At 51.9% G+C, this 22,716-nt stretch overlaps 1 protein-coding gene across 1 annotated transcript in view; it reads right to left on the reverse strand.

Annotated features, from left to right (window-relative positions):
• Positions 1-22,104, reverse strand: part of LOC129023484 (uncharacterized) — a 36,852-nt gene extending 14,748 nt beyond the window's left edge. The window contains exons 1-4 of the mRNA XM_054470233.2: positions 21,979-22,104; positions 13,038-16,423; positions 12,119-12,276; positions 11,703-11,898 (exon numbers count right to left, since the gene is read on the reverse strand). Coding sequence (XP_054326208.2) covers positions 13,828-15,156 — 1,329 coding nt within the window. The 5' untranslated portion in view covers positions 15,157-16,423; positions 21,979-22,104 and the 3' untranslated portion in view covers positions 11,703-11,898; positions 12,119-12,276; positions 13,038-13,827. The remainder of the gene's footprint in view (positions 1-11,702; positions 11,899-12,118; positions 12,277-13,037; positions 16,424-21,978) is intronic.
• Between the last annotated feature and the right edge of the window lie 612 nt (positions 22,105-22,716).

Consider the following 22,716-nt stretch of genomic DNA (forward strand, 5'->3'; position numbering starts at 1 on the left):
GCCTGAGTCCCCAGTGGAAATGGTTCGTCTTAGGGCTGCATCATTTGCCCCAGCCAACTTCTTACCAACTGGAGGGTCTCAAGGTGGGCCCCCAGAAGGTACTGCAGGGCTGGGAGCCCAGAGGACAAATATGGCTAATGGAATCCAGCCTGGACTCTTACATCTGGCACCAGTTCAGCAAATGAGGATATAAAAAACCAGACATCACCTCATCGCTGTCTCATCAAAAAAGGAGACTTTCTCGCTGCACATTCCTGCAGAGGACAAATTCCTGCTCATGTATTGCTTGGGAGGGAGCAAGAGCAGAGTAGGGAATCTGAGGAGTTCTCCCCTTCTTGGGAATGGGAGTGCAGCCCAGGTCATCACAGCAGCCCTGAGACTGGCCTCTTGGTAACCATAACAACCTCAGCTCCCAGGCACTGTGTGGACATCTGACATGCGGAGACCCTCCTCCACTCCTTCCTACAACTCTGAAGAAGAACCTGGTTCTGTGAGGTGAGGGGGCTTATCTGAGGTCACTGAGCTGCAGTTGGGACTTGCTCCTGTCTGACAAACTCCAGCGCCGATGCTCTCAGCTTCCCAGGAGCCAAGAGGCCTGTGGTCTAAGCACAGCTCTTCTCAAACTGCATGTGTGAGCTTGGGCAGGTCTAAGACCCCTCCTGAATGCTTCAGTATCCCTCTCAGGATGTCCAGAGGAAAACTCCAGGCTGCCCCACCTCTTCCTCCAGGATAGTCTGTCATCAGTTTACACGTTGGGCTTTCCTGGAAAATTTAGAACACAGGGCCTGACAGTGTCAGAAAGATAACTAAAATGAACAAAAACAACCCTCACAGTTGCGTTAAAACCAGACAGTCTCTAAAAGCTACAATAGGCGCGGTGGCTCACGCTTATAATCTCAGCACTCTGGGAGGCCGAGGCAGGTGGATCACGAGGTCAGGAGTTCAAGACCAGCCTGGCCAAGACAGTGAAACCCTGTCTCTACTAGAAATACAAAAATTAGCTGGGAGTGGTGGCAGGCGCCTGTAGTCCCAGCTACTCAGGAAGCTGAGGCAAAGAACTGCTTGAACCCGGGAAGCAGAGGTTGCAGTGAGCTGAGATCGTACCACTGCACTCCAGCCTGGGTGACAGAGCTAGACTCTGTCCTCACACACACACACAAAAGCGACAATAGGAAGGTCCCCAAAGTTCCAGATCCCCAATGTGCTCTCTCTAGAAACTGATGGCCCCATTGGACCCCCTGGCCCTGCCTGCTCAGCCCACCTGCCTCAGGGTCCTCATGGCTTCTCCTCCTCTGATCCCACCCTGAAGGATATGGGGTCCCCTCATGCCCCTCACCCTGTAGGCTTCTCAGGACTCCTCAGCAGGGGTCCCCAAAGACAATGTAAACAGCAAAACTAGGCTAAGATGGTGGACTCAAGGGAGTGGAGCCTTTGGTGTTTCAGGAGAATCTATAAATCCAGATTTTTATGCTAAATCGCCCAGTCATTTCATGTTGACAACTATAACCCTCATTTGCCATATGATGTTTTTTCTTTTTTTTAAGAGACAGGGTCTTGCTCTGTCACCCAGGCTGGAATGCAGTGGTGTGATCATAGCTCACTGAAGCTTCAAATTCTGGGCTTAAGCCATTCTCCACCTCAGCCTCCTAGTAGCTGGGATTACAGGTGTGTGCCACCATGCCTGGCTAATTTTTAAAAATTTTTTGCAGAGATGAGGGTCTTGTTATATTGCCCAGGCTGGTCTCAAACTCCTGGCCTCAAGTCATCTTCCTGCCTTGGCCTCCCAAAGTGCTGGGATTTCAGGCATGAGCCACCATGCCCTGCCTGCTATATGATTTTACATCCATTTGCTGTCCCTCCTCTGCTCACCATCTGGAAAGGTGGGGGAACTAATCCCTGCAAACTACATTTCCCAAGCTCCTTTGCAAACCAACGTTGATTAGGTGCAGCCAATGGGAGGCACTGAAGGGAGACTGGCAGATAGAAGAGGCCCTGGTTTTTCCAGCCTTTGGGCAGTGGCTGGGTCTTCTCCAAACTTACAGTTCCCTCCAGACAGACCTCTGTGGTCCCAGGCCATGGGTTTGGGTAACCCACCTCTGTCCAGCCTCCTGTTTGGCTTTTCAAAATTTCCCCACTGGACCCCCTAAAGTGGGTTCTGTTTTTCTGACTGATAGGGCAACTAATTCAAATCCTCTTTTTTTTTTTTCCATATTTAAAATGGCTGTGTAAGGCCAGGCATGGTGGCTCACACCTGTAATCCCAGCACTTTGGGAGGCCGACGCCTGTGGATCACTTGAGGTCAGGAGTTCGAGACCAGCCTGGCCAACATGGCGAAACCTCATCTCCACTAAAAATACAAAAATTAGCCGGGTGTGGTGGTGCATGCCTGTGATCCCAGCTACTTGGGAGGCTAAGGCAGGAGAATTACTTGAACCCGCGAGGCAGAGGTTGCCATGAGCCGAGATCACGCCACTGCATGCCAGCCTGAGCTTACAGAGTGAGACCCTGTCTCAAAAAAAAAAAAAAAAAAAAAGATGGGCAAGAAAAAGAAAAAGAAAAAATCTATAACACAAAACTGACCATTTTTACCATTTTAAGTGTACAGACCAGTGGTATTAATTATATTCAAAATATTGCAAAATCATTACTACTATTTCCAAATCAAATCCCTTTAATGTCCTCTGTGGTTCTGCAGGCCTGTGGATGTCTGCTTGCCACCTCTGATTTGCCGATGGCAAAGACCCCCAGCCAGGTGCAGCAGCTCACGCCTGTAATCCTAGTAATCCCCACAGTTTGAGAGGCTGAAGCAGGAGGATCACTTGAGGCCAGGAGTTCAAGGCAAAGACCCTCTCATGCATTCTCTCCCCTGAGCATCCCAAATCCCATGAGGTTAATGGGGAGAGGGATGATCACCCTAATTTCATAGAGGAGGGAACTGGGCTCAGGCAGACCCACGGCTCCTATGTAAGAGGGGAACCCCAAAGGCCTGGTTCCCAGTCCTGTGCTCTGTCTGTACCTCCACCCAGCCTCCTGGTGGCCTCCTCCCCACCCTCCAAACCTGTGCACATATTCACTGCTGCCCTGCCCTCCACCAAAGCTACCCTGGGCAACAGGGTGGAGGTGGGAATCCTGGTTTCCTATTGGACATCGTAAGACTGGACACCAGTAAGAGTAACAACAACAGGGCCGGGCGTGGTGGCTCACGCCTATAATCCCAGCACTTTGGGAGGCCAAGGTGGGCGGATCACCTGAGGTTGGGAGATCAAGACCATCCTGGCTAACATGGTGAAACACTGTCTCTATGCAAAATACAAAAAAATAGCTGGGCGTGGAGGCGCATGCCTGTAATCCCAGCTACTCAGGAGGCTGAGGCAGGAGAATCACTTAAACCTGGGAGGCGGAAGTTGCAGTGAGACGAGATCATGCCACCGCACCTTAACCTGGGCAACAAGAGCGAAACTCTGTCTCAAGAAAAAAAAAAAAGAGTAACAACAACAATCCCCCAAATATTTATGCACACAGGGGAAGGGACTGGGTCAGAGTCCTGAGCACAGGCTCCAAGGGTCTTGTGTCTCTGCTTTTCAGGGGTCACAGGGAAGTCTAGGGTGGTGGAAAAGCCCGGAGCCTCCCTAACTATAACACTCCAGTCACCACTTTTGGAGCGCTTACTGCATTCTCCAAGCAATTCCAGGTACTGTCTCTTAATCTTCAGAGAAAAGAGGCTGCTCAGGGAGCTATTATGCCCACTCGGTTCCCAGCAGAAAGGGGTGGAGCCAGCATCCCTGCCCTGCCCTGCCGTGATGTGCCCTGTGCGCCCCCCCTGCCCAGTGCCTCCTCACTCTGGCCCCTGCCTTTGCTGGGCTTGTTTCCCCACACTGGGCCCCTTCTGTGAGGAATAATAAAGCAAGTGTCAGATTGCCTGAAGGGAGGCCCCCTCAGCCCAAAGCAGCCCTTCACCATTGTAGCCCTGCCGGGCTGTGGGCCTGAGCCCAGCCTCCGCTGCAGCCTGGGGAGCAGAGCCAGGCAGGCAGCTCCGTTGAGGAGGCACAGCAACAGCGGGACGGGACCCGGGACAGGGAGGGGACCTAGGATGGGGGGATGCAGGCCTCTGGTGGCCTGATATCTTTGCCAGGACATGGTGGGCCCTGTCCCAAGCCCTGAGCAGCCCCGGGTGAGATGGGAATCCCACAGGCCTGGGTTTAAACCTGGTTCCAAATAACATGTGCTGGCTTTGTCTGGGAACACAGACACTGCTGAGAAGGACACCTGAATATCAGATCACCCCAGCTGCTTCCCTAGGAGGATTTGGGTGGCTGGGGACAGAAGAGAAGGGAGATTTTTCACTGTCTACCCTTTGCGCCTTCAGACTTTTGAACCATTAATAAATAATTCAAAAAATTTAAGCCCTAGTTTGGTAAACCCTCCTAGGAGCTTGTTCTGAAATGGAGGCCATTCCAACAAATGCCAGCTCTGTCACCACTAGCTCTGTGAGTTGCGAAAATCATGTCACCTCTCTGTGCCTCAGTTTCCTCCTCTGTGAAACAGATACTAGAACTTGTCCACTATTCACAAGGTTATGAACGATCAAGATTTGGTCATCTGACCAGGCATGGTGGCTCATGCCTGTAATCCTAGCACTTTGGGAGGCTGAGGCAGACAGATCACTTGAGGCCAGGAGTTCGAGACCAGCCTGGCCAACATGGCGAAACCCTGTCTCTACTATCAAAATATAAAAAACTAGCTGGGCATGCTGGCACACATCTATGATCCCAGCTACTCAGGAGGCTGAGGTGGGGGGATTGCTTGAACCCAGGAGGCAGAGGTTGCAGTGAGCCAAGATCATGCCACTCCAGCCTGGGCAACAGAGCAAGACTCCATTTAAAAAAAAAAAAAAAAAGCCAGGCACGGTGGCTCACGCCTGTAATCCCACCACTTTGGGAGGCTGAGGCGGGTGGATCACCTGAGGTCAGGAGTTTGAGACCAGCCTGACCAACATGGAGAAACCTTGTCTCTACTAAAAATACAAAATTAGCCGGTTGCGCTGGTGCATGCGTGTAATCCCAGCTACTCAGGAGGCTGAGGTGGGAGAATCACTTGAACCCCGGGAGGCGGAGGTTGTGGTGAGCTGAGATCGTGCCACTGCACTCCAGCCTGGGCAACAAGAGCAAAACTCTGTCTCAAAAAAAAAAAAAAAGATTTGGCCCTTCAAAATTCCCCAGTGATCTCCTCTGTACCACAAATGGTGCCAGGCACAGTGGGTGTCAAGGTGAGGATGAGGGGCTCACAGTCTGGTAGAGCAGGTAAACACACGAACAGATGCTTGCAACAAGACGGATGAGTGCCGGACAGGGGAAACTGAGAGAGGCCAGTGGAGGAGCCTAACCCAGCCTGGGACAGGAAGGGCATCAAGGAAGGCTTCCTGGAGGAGGTGATGCCACAGCTGAGTCTTTTTTATTTTTCAAGACAGGGTTTCACTGTCGCTGCCCAGGCTGGAGTACACTGGTGCAATCTCGGCTCACTACGGCCTGACCTCCCAGACTCAAGTGATCCTCCTGCCTCACCCTCCTGAGTAGCTGGGACTATAGATGCTGACCACCACACCCGGCTAATTTTTGTATTTTTTGTAGAGACAGGGTTTCAATCATGTTGCCCGGGCTGGTCTTGAACTCCTGACCTCAAGTGATCCTCCCACCTCGGGCTCCTAAAATGCTGGGATTACAGGTATGAGCCAATGAGCCATTGTACCCGGCCATACAGCTGAGTCTTGAAGACTGACTATCAGTTTGTTGTTCAGTCAGAGGAGAAAGGGAGTCAGGAAAGGGGGGTGCGGTGAGCAGCAAGAGCGAAGGCCAGAGCGGGGATGCAATGGTGCTTCCAGATGGAGCAGGAAGCAGGCTGGTGCTGAGGGCAGTGCGAAGCTGAGAAAAGGTGTTTGCTGTGGACTTGACAGGATGGCCCAGCTTCAGACCCTGATTCTACCATTTATCAGCCGTGTGACCTTGAGCAAAAATGATGTGACCAGTGCTTAACCTGTAGTGTTGTCGTGAGGATAAAAGCAAGTTAATACATGTAAGGTGCTTAGAACTGTCCTCTGCAGACCCAGGTGCAGAGTGGTCATCAGGAAGATGCTGGCTAGGCCGGGTGCGGTGGCTCATGCCTGTAATCCTAGCACTTTGGGAGGCCAAGGTAGGTGGTTCACCTAAGGTCAGGAGTTCAAGACCAGCCTGGCCAACATGGTGAAACCCCATCTCTACTAAAAATACAAAATTAGCCAGGCATGGTGGCGTGCACCTGTAGCCCCAGCTACTTGGGAGGCTGAGGCAGGAGAATCGCTTGAACCCAGGAGGCAGAGGTTACAGTGAGCTGAGACCCAGCCTGGGTGACAAGAGTGAAACTCCGTCTCAAAAGGAAAAAAAAAAAAAGAAGAAGATGATGATGCTAACTAAGTATGTCTGAGTGGATGAACACATGAGCAAACAGGCCACCAAGCTCTCGACAGTTCCACACCCTCCTTGCAGACACCCAGTGTTGGGGACCACTGTGGCCTCTCCACTTCCTGCTCATGGATCAGACAGATGATCTGGAGGCACAGTGATGACCGCCACCCCCACCCCCACGTTGGCCACAAAATGCCCACCCACAGCCCATGCTCCCACTGTTTGCAGTGGCCTGGACTTGGTAGCCCCTGGGAACCAGGCTTGAGAATGCTGAGCCAAGCCTTGAAGAGAAAAGAAACCCATATTTATTGTCACCTGCTCAAGCTGTGTCTAGCACAGGGATCCGCCTGCAATAGCTCAGGTCCGACTCTCCCTATTTTATGGATGGGGCTCAGGGAGGCAAGACAGTGGCCTGGAAAAAGCCAGAGGTCCTGCCCAAGGCTGTGGGGCTCCAAAGATGGGTGTCTCCAGCACCCATCACCCACCCAGGCCTAGTTTTTTCTTGCTCACCTGGCCTTGTTGCTGGGGTCTCCATTTAGACACATGGAAGGCGCAGTTCCAGGCCAGACATGGTGGTTCACGCCTGTAATCCCAGCACTTTGGGAGGCTGAGGTGGGCGGACTACTTGAGGTGAGGAGTTCAAGACCAGCCTGGCCAAGATGGCGAAACCCCCCTCTACTAAAAATACAAAAATCAGCCAGGCATGGTAGTACACGCCTGTAATCCCAGCTACTTGGGAGGCTGAAGCAGGAGAATCTCTTGAATCCGGGAGGCAGAGGTTGTAGTGAGCAAAGATTGCGCCACTGCACTCCAGCCTACGCAACAAAGCGAGACGCCATCTCAAAAAAAAAAAAAGTTCCAAGGCAAAAGACTTGGGAGGTGGTGGGGCAACGTGAAGGAAACTCAGAAGCATGGATATCAGTGAAGATACCTTCAAGATCATTCAATGTGCAAATAGCAAACCTGAGGCCCAGAGAGGTTCCATAAGCCACTTTAGGCCACCCAGCCCACCCATGGCAGGGCTGGGATGGAACTTTGTCCTTCTTCTCAAGGCACAACCTGCCCTGATGTCCCAGGTGCCCGGTGGTTGGGGACTGGGGGTGTGGTGGGGTGGGGTTGCAGGCTGTGGCCTGAGACAACCTGACTGTCTGCAAACCAGGACCTAGAAAAGAACAGGCCAGGAGTGGTTTACAAGCAGTTTTGCTGGAGAGAGCCCAGAGGGAGCCATAAATCAGGCACTGTGGCTACTGGTCAGGAGCAGGGACTAGCATCCAGCAGGAATGCCTGCCCCCCATCTGGGCCCTTCACCCACCACAGTGACAGGGATGCTGCAAAGGCTGTGGAGGCCCAGGCCAGGTCCCCAGCCCTGCTGCAGCTCTGCAGGGGGAGGAATGCAGGAGGAGATGCAGAGTTGGGCTCAACTGGCTCTAGCCGCAGAGAGAGCAGAATGCCCAGAAAGGCTGGCTGGGGGGAGCCTGTTGACCTTGCCCTGCAGCCAGGTGGAAGGAGAGAACAAGAGTGAGGATTCAGTCTCAGGCTGGCCAGAGGGTCATGCCTTCTGCAGCTGGGCCTGAAGAAACGGGGGCAGGAAAGGGGCCCGAGCCTCACTGAGGAGCCTACAGCTTCTTTGGGTGCGTGGGCTGGGTCTGAAAAGGGAGCATCCAGGCTCCACCCTGGGAGTTGGTTGATGCTCTGGGACAGGGACAGAGACAGGAGAGCTAGCCCTGACATAATTCACCATGTGACAGGTTAGCCGAGGGGAGCGGACAAAAGGCACCTGATAGCTGATGATCACATTAATGACAGCCATAGTGATGACAATGGTTCCTGTGTATTTACTATAGATGCTATGCCAGCCCCTGTGAGCCTCAGCCCGACCCTAGCAGGGAGGTACCATTTATTCCCCTTTTTACAGATGAGGTAACCGAAGGCCAGAGTGATGAAATGATGGCCTGCATATCCAGGGGTGCTCCAATCAGCCCTGGCAAACCCTTGCGTGTCCCTTCTCCAGGGCTCTGAGCTCCAGGCAGGCTGGGGCACAGGCTCTTGCGGTCCCTCCTCCATCTCCTGCATGGTGCCTTGCACACAAACCACACTTGGTACGCAACCATGAGCGGATGTGTGAAGTCAGCCCCTCTGGGTGCAGACGGAGAGAACATCCAATCCCCCCACCACCCTTCTCTACATCTGGCCATGTAACTATATCTAGCAAAGCCCATGGTCTGATCTGAGCAGCACAATGTCCAAAGAGGTGGCCAAGGCCTGGAAAATCCCCCCCACCCATTTCACAGATGAGAAAACTGAGGCTCAGGGAGGTTATATAGCTTGCTTGGGGCCCCCAGCCAGCTAGTAGGGGCCCAGGCCCCTTCCCTTTCTCCCGGAACCCATCAGCCCTCTCTGGAGGAGGGCTGGAAGAGCTGCCAGGAGTAAATAACACCAGTGACAGCCAACATTTAGGGAGCATGGAACATCTTGTCTGAACCTCTTGGTTTTTTAATAACAGCTTTATTGAGAGATAATTCACATCCCATACAACTCAACCATTTAAAGCAAAAATGCCATGTTTATGGAGTTGTGCAACCATCACAATCAATTCTAGAACATTTTTATCACCCCAGGCCAGGCATGGTGGCTCACACCTGTAATCCTGGCACTTTGGGAGGCTGAAGCAGGTGGATTACTTGAGGTCAGGAGTTCAAGACCAGCCTGGCCAACATGGTGAAACTCTGTCTCTACTAAAAATACAAAATTAGATGGGCATGGTGGCATGCGCCTGTAGTCCCAGCTACTTGGGAGGCTGAGGCAGGAGAATTGCTGCAACCTGGGAGGCGGAGGCTGCAGTGAGCCAAGATTGCAACACTGCACTCCAGCCTGTGTGACAGAGTGAGCTCTGTCTCCAGCCTGTGTGACAGAGTGAGCTCTGTCTCAAAAAAAAAAAAAAAAAACAGAAAGAAAAAAAGAATATTTTCATCACCCAAAAAGAAACCTCATACTCTTTGGCTATCATTCCCCAAGTTCCTTATCCTCTCAGGTTTAGGTAGCCACTAATCTATTTTCTGTCTCTACAGATTTGCCTATTCTGGATATTTCATATAAATAAAGTCATATAATAGCCAACAACCTTTTGAATGGGGTGTGATTATCACCCCATTTCCCAGATGGAAGTAATGAAGCTTAGATAGATGAAACCCTTACCTAGGGTTCCTTAATGAAGCAATGCCAAAAAGGATTCAAACCGAGGCCTTCCTGACCCAAGGGCCTGCTCTTTGTCACCAGTTAAGAGAGCCTCGGAGCAAACGGGCAGCTCTCCCTGACCCTCCTTCTCTCCTCCCCAAGCTCAGGGCCCCATCCCCACATTCCTCCATCACCCACAGAGGTTCTACCAGAAATACTCCAGGACCAGGGAACCCATCCAGTTCTTTCCCAACTCCTGCTCTCAATCCTTCAGGCTGCAGCTATGCCACTTCCTTTGGGAGGCTCTCCCTGGTTGCTCACCTTTCTTGGTACCCCTGCTGCTCATATGCATTTGTCCATAGAAGATCGGGCAGCCTGGCCTCCTGTGTGTGTGTGTGTGTGTGTGGGAACCTAAGGCCCTCGGTAAGGTGTCTGGAGTTGGCCAGTGAGGCCAGGCAGAGCCCTGGGGCCCAGGGCCAGATCGCTGACTTCCTCACCAGTGTTCTTCCTCCGGCCTGTTTCAAATGGGAAATGCTCCAGCTCTAACGAAGCATAGGGAGCACTGTGCTGTGAGTCTGGGTACCCTGGTGGTGTCCTGGCTCCATGGGAGCCGACACACAGCCACATCCCCTTTGAGGAAGCTCCACCAGGCCCCCATCTCCTCCATCCTCACCCCATCCTGTGAAGTGGTCCCATCAAGGAGAGGGGGGTAAACTGAGGCTCAGCAAGGCTAGTGGCCTACCCAAGGCCACAGGCAATGAGCCAGGACTCCCCTGCTGACTCCCAACTTGCCCTCCACCACATGCTGGGTCAGGAGCCGCAGTGTGAAGCTCTCACAACCCCTGGACTTGCCTCCTCTATCAGTTCGTACAAAATTGGCCCCAAACTTGCTGGGGAGCTGGGAGCCTGTCTTCTTCATGGCTGTATCCCCAGTGCAGGGTGGGGCCTGAAACACATCTTAGGAAATGTCTGTTGAATGGATGAGACAGAAGGAGGGAAGGGCCAGGTGCAGTGGCTCACACCTGTAATCTCAGCACTTTGAGAGGCCAAGGTGGGAGAACTGTTTGAGCCCAGGAGTTCGAGACCAGCCAGGCAACATGGTGAGATGGGGTGTCTCTACCAAAAAATAAAAAATAAAATAACAAAATTTGCCAGGCATAGTGGTGTGCACCTGTTGTCCCAGCTACTCGGGAGGCTGAGAATGAAGTGGGTGGATCGCTTGAGCCCAGGGAGGTCAAGGTTGCAGTGAGCTGAGATTGCACCACTGCACACCAGCCTGGGTGACACAGCAAGTCTCTGTCTCTAAAATGAACGAACAAATGAACAAATGAAAGAAAGAAAGGAAGGAAGGAAGGAAGGAAGGAAGGAGAAGGGTGGAAGAAAGGGAGAAATGGGGATGGGATCTAGTGAGCAGGTCTTCTGACTCCTAAATCAAGAACTCTTTTCACATTTTTGGGTCTTATGCCTCTGGAGAATCACCCACACAATCCTGCACAGTTTTGGGGGTTCCTGATCCCTTGTACAGGTCCGCAGTAGTCGAATCCCTACACTGCTTGTTGAGAACCCTGTACCCTATGCCACTCAACCCTGTCCTGAGGACACAACTGATGCAAATGCACTTCATAAAAGCCCAAAGCACAGCACACACTTAAGTTAACTCATCTGGAACCACAAGGATGCGCTGAGCCATAGACCCCGGCACACACTGCAGGAGTCCTAACACCATTCTTCCGCCTCCCTATTCTCAGCGGCCGCTGCCCTTCCCCAGGAGCTGCTGCCAGCTAGGGACGTGCTAGCATGCCCATTAATGCCACTTTAGGCCAGAAGCTGGTGTTGGCAACCTCAGAGGTGGGGGCTGCCTGAGTCCTAACTCTGGATCCTCCATTGACTCAGCAGGATCCTGCCTCTCCTCCCTAAAATCATCTTAGGGCATAGAGGATGGGTGGGGTCCAAGGCTTAGGAACTCCCCCAGTGCCCAGACTGGTGCTGCCCAGACTGGTGCTGCAGACACAACTAGTAACAGTTGTGTTTACTGAGAATTTTCTAGGCCAAAAAAATGGTGTTAGGTTTTTTCCCCCCATGTTTACTCACCAAATCCGAGATGAAGCTGGTACCATTAGCATCCTTAGCATCCTTTTGTTTTGTTTGTTTTTGTTTTGAGAGGGAGTCTTGCTCTGTTGCCCAGGTTGGAGTGCAGTGGAGCAATCTTGGCTCATTGAAACCTCTGCCTCCCAGGTTCAAGCGATTCTCCTGCCTCAGCCTCCTGAGTAGTTGGGACTACAGGCACCTGCCAACACACCTGGCTAATTTTTGTATTTTTAGTAGACATGGGGTTTTACCATGTTGGCCAGGCTGGTCTTTAACTCCTTACCTCAGGTGATCTGCCTGCCTCGGCCTCCCAAGTGCTGGGATTATGGGTGTGAGCCACCATGCCCAGCCAGCATCCCATCTTATACGGGGGAAACTGAGATACAGAAAGGAAAGGTCACTTGCCTGAGATGCCTTACCGAGAAGTGGAAGTGTTGGCGTTCAGCTGTGGGTCCATCTCAACTTTGGAGGTGACTTCTGAACTAAACCTCCCCAAGCAGTTACTGCTGATTGCTCGAAGGCAGCTGCTCCCCTTCACACAGGGGGTCTATCCTTGGAAACTTGTGCCAGGGACATTCTGAGTAAGGTAGCAGATTTATGTTCATTAGACTTTCTCAGAGGATGCAGTTTGCTGAACCTCAGGTTGTCTCTTCATCTGCAGTCATAAAATATTCAAGCCAGAAGGCACTCTGGTGATTGGAAATGCTAATCTCTGTAATTTTTTTTTTTTTTTTTTTTGAGACAGGGTCTCATTCTGTTGCCAAGGCTGTGGCGTGATCACGGACCACTGCAGTCTCAACCTCCTGGGCTCAGGTGATCCTTCTGCCTCCACCTCCCAGATAGCTAGATAGCTGGTACCACAGGTACATGTCACCATGCCTAGCCAGTTTTTTGTATTTTTCGTAGAGACAGGGTTTTGCCATGTTGCCCAGGCTGGTCTCAAACTCCTGGGATCAAGGGATCCTCCTACCTCAGCCACCCAAAGTATTAGGATTAGAGGTGTGAGTCACTGTGCCCAGCCCATTTTCTTTTTAGAGACGGGGCCTCGCTCTGTTGCCCAGGATGGAGCACAGTGGCATGATTATAGCTCACTGCAGCCTCAAACTCCTGGGCTCAAGTGAGTCTCCCACCTCAGCATCCCAAGTAGCTGGGACTTCAAGTGTGAGCCACTGCACCTGGCTAATTTGAACTTTTTAAATTTTTTATTGTAGACACAGGGTCTTGCTTTGTTGCCCAGGCTGGACTCAAACTTCTGGCTTCAAGCAATCCTCCTCCTTCCTCAGCCTCCCAAAGTTCTGGGATTACAGGCATGAGCCAACATGCCTGGTCTAGTCTTACCTTTTACTAATGCAGAAACTGAAGACCAGAGATGCAGGGAACTTGGCCAAGGTGTGCCTAAATTACAGTTAATTAGGAACAAATGTAATCCTCAAATCCAGATCTCCGACATTCATGTCAAAACTCCCTAAAATCAAACAACATCAGCTCGGGAAAGAACATTCAAAGTCTCCCAGTCAAAGCCTCTCATTTCACAGTAGGAGAAAGCTTGACTCAGAGAAGAGTGGAATATGCCTAAGAGTGACATACAGGCAGGCAAAATGCACCATCAATGAATCCAAAAGTTTTTTACTATATGTGCCCTAAGGCATATAAAGTGACTTCTCCGAGCTTCACCTTTGAAATGGAAATAAAATCTACAGTATAGGGTTCACTGTCAGGAGGATAAATGATACACGAAATGCCCTTGGGCCAGCACCCAGCACTTAGTGGGTGCTCAATGCATGGTATCTATTATTAATACTGCTAGAGCCTTGTCATTTCCCCCTCTGCCATTCTGCCTTCCAGGTCAAACCTTTCTCAGTACAGTATAGTGGGTAAGACTGGGGACTACTGCTTCAGCCACTTGTCAGCAGGGTGACTTTGGACTGGTTACTACCCAGCAACTCTGGGCCTCAAATGCCTCATCAGTAAACTGGGGACGGAATAACAGTACCCACCAGACAGGGCTGTGGGAGGGGGAAATAATGCATGTGACTGGCCTTCACACAAAGCCAAGCACATAGTCAGTGCTCAATAAATGCGGGCTACTACTGTTACCAGTTACTTCCACAGCCATGTCTCATGTCCGTCACCATCCCAGACTGCAGGGAGTCTGGTCCACCAGCAAGTGGCCGGTCCCCAACCTCCAGGGCTCTCCAGTCTCAAGGGTGCTGACGCAGCAAGGGAAGGAGCTCCCAGTACATCCACACCGGCTCGCCTGACTCAGCTCTGATTTCTCAGGTGCCTGTGTAGGGTCGAGAATTCTGAGCATGCTGGACGAAACCCCGATTTTTGCATTCATGTAAGTGTCTTGGAAGAGCCCCCATTTCACACGTGCAGAAACTGAGGTCTGGGGAGGAGGAAGAGGCTGCTGCCCACGGACACACAGGTGCCAGGACCAACGTCTGGGGAGGAGAAGGGCGCTGCCCACGGACACAAAGGCGCCAGAGCTTGATGCACCGGTGTCCTCGCTTATGGCTGGGTCCTTCTGGGACGATCCCCTTTCCCAGGATCCCGCCCCTAGGAAGAGCACCGGCCATGCCCCCACCTGAGCCCCACCCCCTGAGTTCTTTGAGCACCGCTGCCCCCAGGCCGTTACGATGAGGGAAGCCACGACAGCCAAGGCCACGGCTACCTTCCCGCAGCCCCTGGGGATGCCACTGATGCGACGCCGCGGCGACCAAGGCGGGGCTGAAGGCGGTGCGCCCCCGCTTCCCTGAGCCAGGGCCTTTGGAGGAGCGCTCTTCAATCTTCCGAGGCCGGATGAAGCATTCGGGCGTTCCCACTGCGGAAGGGCGGGGCTGGCTGTGACGCAGGCGTGCCCGCCGTCGCCTGCAGGGGGCGCTGTTGCTGGCGCGATTCTATCAAGCGCAGAGCCAGCCGAAGCAGTATGCCGAGGCAGAGAAACGGGTTCTGCAGTCCCAGAGCCTCGGTTTCCCCCTCTGGAAAGTGTTTGTGACAGGGTATCGCTCTGTTGCCGAGGCTGTAGTGCAGTGGCGTGATCTCGGCTCACTGCAACCTCCGCCTCTCCGGGTTTAAGCGATCCTCTCACCTCAGCCTCCCGAGTAGCTGGGACCACAGGCGCGCCACCACACCCAGCTATTTTTATTTTATTTTTTGTAGAAATGAGGGTTTTCTGTGTTGCCTGGGCTGGTCTCGAGCTCTTGGGCTCAAGCGATCCTCTCGCTTGGCCTCCCAAAGTGCTGGGATTAGAGGTGTGAGCCCCTGCACCGCCAAAAGTGGGTTTGATGACAAATGTTGTGAGGCTACAGTGGAACCCAGATAAATTTGTGAAAGGAACCAGAAGACACTGATAAATAACCAAATTACTTAACGTCCCTACACCTGTTTGTTGATCTGTAAATGGGGATAATTGCACCTCCCTTCCCTGTGGATATGCAAACGTGGAAAAACACATAAAGGGCCTGGCACCTTATAAACACCTAGTAAAAGGCAATGACTGTGATCACGGGCAAAGCGCCCTGCCAAGCCAGAAAACAACGTCCAAGTCCTGGTTCCTGTCCTCACGGAGCTCCAGTCGCAGAACCAGAGGCGAGGCAGTGAGAGCCAGGCCTGCCCTCGGTTTCCTCATCTGTACCACTGATGGCTTCTAAGGCTCTCTGAGCCCAGCTTTCTTCAATGCTGGCTTGTGAAATGCAGCCCAAGATGGATTACAATGACATGAATAACATGGAGTAGCATCTATGGGAAGTCACTGCTGAATCGCATTTATTCATTCAACAAGCTTTACTAATACTCTGGTACCAGGCCCTAGGAATACAACATTAAATAAGAGATGGCTCTTGCCCTTATAAAGCTCCTAACAGTCCAGTTAGGGGAGAAATAAGTAGCCCTTCAAATACCGTGTTGGGATTAGAATGAGCAACTGTGGGAACCTAAAGGAAGCAGTTATCACAAACTTGGGGTTAGCAAAGCTCCTGAGGGAGCAGGTAACCCGGAATGTCTCAAGGATTAAGAGGAGTGAGCTGAAGAGTCGGAGAGTGAATACTGGGGTGGAGAAAGGATTTCAGACAGAAAGCCAGAGTGCAAGAGAACGTGGCAGAATGAATAATTTCATGGAGGTGGACCCAGAGAGTAGAAGAGGTTCAGGTAGGGAAGGACACAACTGCCCCCTCTGCCCAGCCCTGCCCCCTCCTATGCTGCCACCAGGGAACATTCTGTGTCCTTCTGTCTGCGCCTCAAATGTCCCCCCATTTGTTCACCCACTGTACACACCCTGAGCCCCCCAGGTGCAAGAGCCACTCTCTGTCCCCTCAGCTCATGGTCTAGGAGGGGTCAGAAGGCATGGGCACCAGGGACTCCAGTACATGTCATCCCCTGGATCCCAGGACATGCACTTAGATATGGGAAGGGCACACAGCTCCACAGAGAAAAGGACATGGAGGATGAGGGAGAAAGGAATTCCCAGGAGAGGGCCAGTCCTGAGGTGGGACAGGGTGGCATTCTAGAGCCAGCCTGCAAAGTTTTGAATCCTGGTTCTGTGCTTGGCAAATGACTTCACCTCTTCAGGCCTGTTTACTCGCCAAAGCTTCTTAGAGTTGTGGAGCCTAGGGCCGGGCATGGTAGCTCACGCCTGTAATCCCAGCACTTTGGGAGGCTGAGGCGGGTGGATCACGAGGCCAGGAGATCGAGACATTCCTGGTTAACACGGTGAAACCCCATCTCTACTAAAAATACAAAAAAAAAAAAAAAAAAAAAAATTAGCTGGGCATGGTGGCACGTGCCTGTAGTTCTAGCTACTCGGAAGGCTGAGGCAGGAGAATCTCTTGAACCCGGGAGGCAGAGGTTGCAGTGAGCCGAGATCGTGCCACTGCACTCCAGCAAGACTCCATCTCAAAATACTAGATAGATAGATAGACAGACAGACAGACAGACAGACAGATAGATAGATAAAGGGTTGTGGAGCTTAAATGAGATCATGTTTGTAAAAGTCTATGTGAAAGACTCTGCGGGAGCTCGAACAACGAGCCTGGAAGGTTGGCTGAAGCCAGATCCAGAGTCAGTTCTGCTCTAGGGACACTGGCTCAGAATGCACATCCCCAGGCTCCTCTGTCAGAGATTCTGACTTGGATGATCTGGATGAACCCAGGAATTTGCAATGAAATTCTGTGGTGCCCACCACAGAAGCAAAACGTTTAATAAAAAGTACATTTTCTCCACTAACTCCCCCTAACAGACAGCAAAGACCTCAAGCTCTGCTTCCTCTTTCCTCCACCACTAACCTCCCCAAATGCCAGAAGATAGTTCAGGCGCCCAGCAGAGCTGTCCCTGCTGTGTGTGGCCAGGTCCCTGGTTCAGGTCCACTCTGGGCTCCTGCAGTTTTCCATGCACACGGAGTGCTTGGCTCGGGGCTGAGGCAGAGGTTTCAGAAACTTTCGTGGCATGTCTCTCTTATGCTGGCATCTGCTGTCTTTGGCAGTGCCAGGCTGCCCCCGAGTCCTCCATGTCCCCATGACTGCAGAGAGACAAGCCAGGGTGCAGCTGCCCCTGGGCAGGGGAAGCTTCATGTCCACCAAGCCTGGGGCCATGCCCACTTGCAGGGGCTTTTCTTCTTCTTTTCTTTTTTTTTTAAGAGACAGTCTCACTCTGTCACCTAGACTGGAGTGCAGTGGCACAATTATAGCTCACAAAAGCCTTGAACTCCTGGGCTCAATGATCCTCCCAGCTCAGCCTCCCAGGTAGCTGGATCTACAGATGCACACAACCACACCCAGCTAATTTTTAAATTGTTTTGTAGAAACAGGGTCTCACTTTGTTGCCCATGCTGGTCTCAAACTCCTAGGCTCAAGCGATCCTCCCACCTTGGCCTCCCAATGTGCTGGGATTATAGGTGTGAGCCACCGTGCCCAGCCTGGGGGGCTTCTTTTAGGGCTCAGTAATGCCAACATTGGCCATCAGGAATGAACTTTTATCCAACTGTTAATTCTCCCTCAAGTCCCAACACCCCGTTTTTTTTGTTTTCTTTTTCGAGACAGAGTCTTGCTCTGTCACCCAGGCTGGAGTGCAATGGCGTGATCTCGGCTCACTGCAACCTCTGCCTCCTGGGTTCAAGTGGTTCTCCTGCCTCAGCCTCCTGAGTAGCTGGGATTACAGGCATGCACCACCACACCCAGCTACTTTTTGTATTTTTAGTAGAGACGGGGTTTCACCGTGTTGGCCAGGCATCTTGAACTCCTGACCTCAGGTGATCCGCCTGCCTTGGCCTCCCAAAGTGCTGGAATTACAGGTGTGAGCCACTGCACTCGGCCCCCAACATCCCAATTTAAACTCTGGCATGAATCTTTCTCTAAAATGTACTATGGGCCCTCTCCTTCTCCCCCAGAATAAAGAGATGAAACAGCACTGAAACCTTTTCTTATTTTTTTCCTAAGAGTCAGTAGGGATACTGGGAGGTGCAAGGGTCCTGGACAAAGCCTAGATGTGAGCCACAGCCCCTCCACCACCTCACTCTGTGGCCTTGGCAGGTCACTTTCTTTCTCAGTGTTGATGTTCTACTCTGTAGAGGACAGTGACCTTGCACAGCTGACAAGAGTTGTTGCAGACACCACGTATGTACGTGGAGCACAGCAGGCAGATGACCACCACGTAAAGGATGACAAAGCTGTTTTCTGCATTATTCAAGATTTAAACTGTGAGCCCAGGTGCAGTGGCTCACGTTAGTAATCCCAGCACTTTCGGAGGCTGAGGCGAGTGGATCACTTGAGGCCAGGAGTTCAAGATCAGACCAGGCTGGCCAACATGGCGAAACCCCACCTCTACTAAAAATGCAAAAATTAGCCAGGCATGTGGTGCATGCCTGTAATTCCAGCTACTCAGGAGGCTGAGGCATGAGAATCACTTGAACCTGGGAGGCAGAGGTTGCAGTGAGCTGAGATTGTGCCACTGCACTCCAGCCTGGGCGACAGAGCAAGACTTTGGAAAAAAAAAAAAAAAAAAAGATTTACACTGTGAACTTCAATCACTGTCCCATGACTTCTTTCTACTTATCTTTCAGTCAGGATCATCCAGAAAGCTGAGCTGGTCATCATTTTAACTTCCTGACTATACTGCTTGGGAAGCCTCCTTCCCTCAAGACAACCAGAGAACCAGAGAGAATATAAAAACCTGGGGGAAAAGAATTTTGATTGAGCCAATTTTCAATCCCCCTTGCTTCCACCAAGGCACCAGAAGGAACCCCTAGAGCAAAGACCCTGGCCAGCTGTGATGGAATCAGGAAAGTGCTGGGTCCAGTTGGGCCTGCCTTGAATGCGAGATGTACAGTCTTGTAGTTCAGTATTCCTCCTGCAGAGCTGATCAGACCTGAGTTCAAATCCCAGCTCCACCACTTATCAGATGTATAACCTGGGGCACATTATTCAACCTGAGCCATCATTTTTAAAAAAACTTATTTATTTATTATTAATTGAGATGGAGTCTTGCTATGTTACCCAGGCTGGTCTCAAGCTCCTGGGCTCAAATGATCCTCCCACCTTGGCCTTCCAAAGTGCTGGGATTACAGGCATAAGCTACCATGAGCAGCCTCTCTGAGCCTTCATTTCTCAAACCATGATGTGGGGATAGTAATGGTATCTATTTCACAGGATTGCAAGAATAAGAGAGGCCAGGCATCTCCTCCTTTCCTTAGATGACAGCCTTCATTCCCATTGCTACTTAGCCTCTTGCTCTAGGTAAGAAGTGTAATGACAGCCCTGGGGCACTAGTAACTTGGCAAGCCCCAGTTACTAGGTGAAAGTCCAATAAATCATCTCACTCTCCGTCTTGGAAACCACAGCCCAAGAATCATTCATCCATAATCTCCCACAGCAGGAACTAGAGCAGGGGAGATAGAGCAGACCTGTGACCCCATCCACCAGTTCCTGGCCTTTGGGGTAGAATCCAGCCTCCCACCTGGTGCAGTCCCAGGGCGGCAGATGGGTGGGCAGGCAGACCTGCTGCAGGCCTGCGTCAGCGGTGGCTGGTCCCTGGGGGTTAAGACTGTGGGTGGAAGCTAGGAGGGGGAGGCTTAGCAAAACTGCACACAGTTTAGTTTTTTGCTGTCTGTGTCCTAAAGGGAGTAGGCGTGGGGAGACTGCTGCCCTTTTATTATAAATCAGATTCGAACGCGGCAAAAAGAGGGCATCTCTAAGGAGGGAGAGGAGAAAAAAGGAGGGAGAGGAAGGAAAAGGGGAGGAATAAAGAGGACAGAGAAATTGGGGGGAAAGAGGGAGGGATATAATAGAGGGAGAGGGAAGGGAATGCAGTGGAGAAAGGAGGGGCAAGAGGAGAGACGGAGAATGTGGGGCATGATGGACATTCACGGGGAAAGGAAGCAAGAAGAAAGGCTCAGCACTTCCTAAAAGGAATTGCTGAACATAAAAAGGAACAGGCTGTGCAGGAGCGGGGTGAGTCTGCAGACAACAGAGCCAGCAAGGTTGAGCCTCAGCAAAAGGGACCACACAGCTCGGGCTGGGGGGCTTCAGGCTCCAGGATGGGGGCCACGCTTTCAAGACCTCCTTCTCCAGTCAACCTGCGGGCAGCCTCCCTAGGGCCTGGAACTGTCCAGATGCCCAGTGCTAAAATGTCTGGGTGATCACGGGCCTCTCAGGCAGAGCCTCGCAGTCATCCTGAAACTACTTGCTACGCACCCATTGTATGCCAGACAATATTCCAAGCACTGGAGATGTCAGCAGTGAATAAAACAAACAAAAATCCCTGTCCTGATGAAGTTCTATTTAGTGGAGAAGATGCATAGTAGCGTGTCAGAAAAGGTCAAGTCCTATGGAGAAAAAACAAGCAGGAAAAGAGAACGAGGAATTTAGCATCTGCATCTCAAACAGTGGTCACATGTGGCTCCCACAGAGGTGACACAGTGTCAGAGGGTACCCAGGCGGGGAAGTAGGCTCTCACATACAGGCTATGCTGATGTTGGGTCATGGGCCACAGAGACTCACAGATGGGTGATCTGTCAGAGGCCAGACCCCAACCCCAGCCCCAGAAAGCTGCCCATCCCCTCTCTGAAGGCCTCTCAATCCTCTACCCTCAGACCATCTAGGCCTCTACTATGCAAGAGAAACAAGTTTCCACCCTGTGTCCTGTGCCAGCTCAGGTCTGGATGAGTTGAGACACTGGGCTCTGCGGTGTCACTGAGTCAACTCAGGCAACCCACTTCCTCACTCGGGTCTCAGTCTACTTGCCTATAAAATGGGGACAATGATCCCTGCCCAGTGAACAGTGAGTAACAGCGAGGCTGGTGGCTGTTTAAGCGCCTACTGCCTTATCCTTCACCCTGCAAGTATGTTCCTGAAGAGCACCAGCCTTGGGGTCCACAAAAGCCCCGGGACAGCAGGGGCTGAGACCCAAATCTCAGTGTGTCTTTCAGTGTGAGCCACTGGACCCTTGTCCTGGAGACACTTGGGGACAAGAAGGGCCTAAGAGCAGTTAAATTTGGGAAACTCAGCACACTCTACTTGCCTCTGGGAGATTCACAATGCTCACTGCCAAGTCCAGGCTTTGGGAAGATATACTCCAAGAACTGTGGATGGATGGATGGATGGATGGATGGATAGATAGATGAATATATCGTTCTACTCACTTCCAAATGGTAAGAATCACAGGGAGGAAGGTGAAAGGGATTCGAGCCCCAAGGACTCAGGGGAGAACCATTCACAGCCCCTCTAGACCACAAGTTTGGCTGGAGAACAGATGGAACTTATTCATTCATTGATTCATTCACACAACACACGGTGGTAAGAGCAGCATTAGAGATTAGCACTGGGAACCATGGGAACAACCAGGAGGGAACAATTAACTAAATGTGGGGGTGAAGGCGGCCAGGGATGGCTTTCTGGAGGTGAGCCTGAAGGGTCCTTTGGGGGAACTGACCTCAGGGCTCCAGACCTCATGCCATTTTCTCCAGCCACAAGAGTCATGCTTGGGGCTTCTTGGACTACATAGGCAGCTTCAATCTGATGGTTGTGGCCCCTTGGCCTCAACAGAATACATCTTGGAGCCCCCTTTTTACCCCAAACCCCCATTCCTCCTTGCCGTCAGCTGCTTGTGAGCCTTTTCACATCCAGAGAATGTATCAGCATTGTGCAGACCAAAAAGACCCAGAGGAACAAGGCTCCAATGGCAAAATTCCAAGTAGAATGACAAATAAATGGGGAGCCATCTGAGAGCAAGGGAGTCCTGCCCAACACCCCCCCATGCCTTTCTCAGGGACCTCAGACCAGCCACTCACCTCCATCCTCCCAGCACCACCTGCAACCAGCCCCTTGCCCTCTGCAAACTGGAGCACGACTGGATCTTTAGATGGGGAAAAAATGCTTCATCATGTTCTGCTTCTTCATGCAAAACCAGAAACTCCCTCCCCCTCTTCCCTCCTCCCAGCGCACTCTCCTTCCAGTAAAACGTGGTTAAAGGGACAGCGCCATCACTTTCCCAGCTCTGAGGGTCTGCTTAGAACTAGGGGGCTGGAAGGAGACAGAGGGCAAAGAGAAAGGAGCTGGCAGAGGTCTTTCCTGGGGGATATGTCTGTTCTGTCCTGGGGATCCTGGAGCAGGAAAACCCGGGTAAAGTAGGGGTGTAGTGGGTGTTGAGATAACTGCCTGGGGGAGGTTCAGAGGGGAAGTAGGAGTCTACAAACTCTCAAGGGGGTCTCAGGGCTCCCAGCATCCCCAGGGGTCCTTTCGCAGGGGTCCCTAAGCAGGAGGGGAACAGCCCAGAAAACACAGAACTGGACCCCCGACAGGAAGTCCAGGGAGGGGTCCCTGGCTCACTGTGTGACCCTGCTGGATCACTTGCCTCCCCTCTCGGGTCCCCTCAGCACAGTGTCCCTCCCTCCCCTCCCCTAAGGTAAAAGCAGAGGTTAATCTCTTTCCCCGCCCCAAGCCCAACAAAGAGCAGGCCCTGTCCCCGGTGCTGAAGCGCCAGCCGCAGCACCACCCCCACTCCCACGGCATAAAACATGAGCCAAAAC

The sequence above is a fragment of the Pongo pygmaeus genome, chromosome 23 (assembly GCF_028885625.2).
Source record: "Pongo pygmaeus isolate AG05252 chromosome 23, NHGRI_mPonPyg2-v2.0_pri, whole genome shotgun sequence".
Taxonomy (NCBI): Eukaryota; Metazoa; Chordata; class Mammalia; order Primates; family Hominidae; genus Pongo; species Pongo pygmaeus.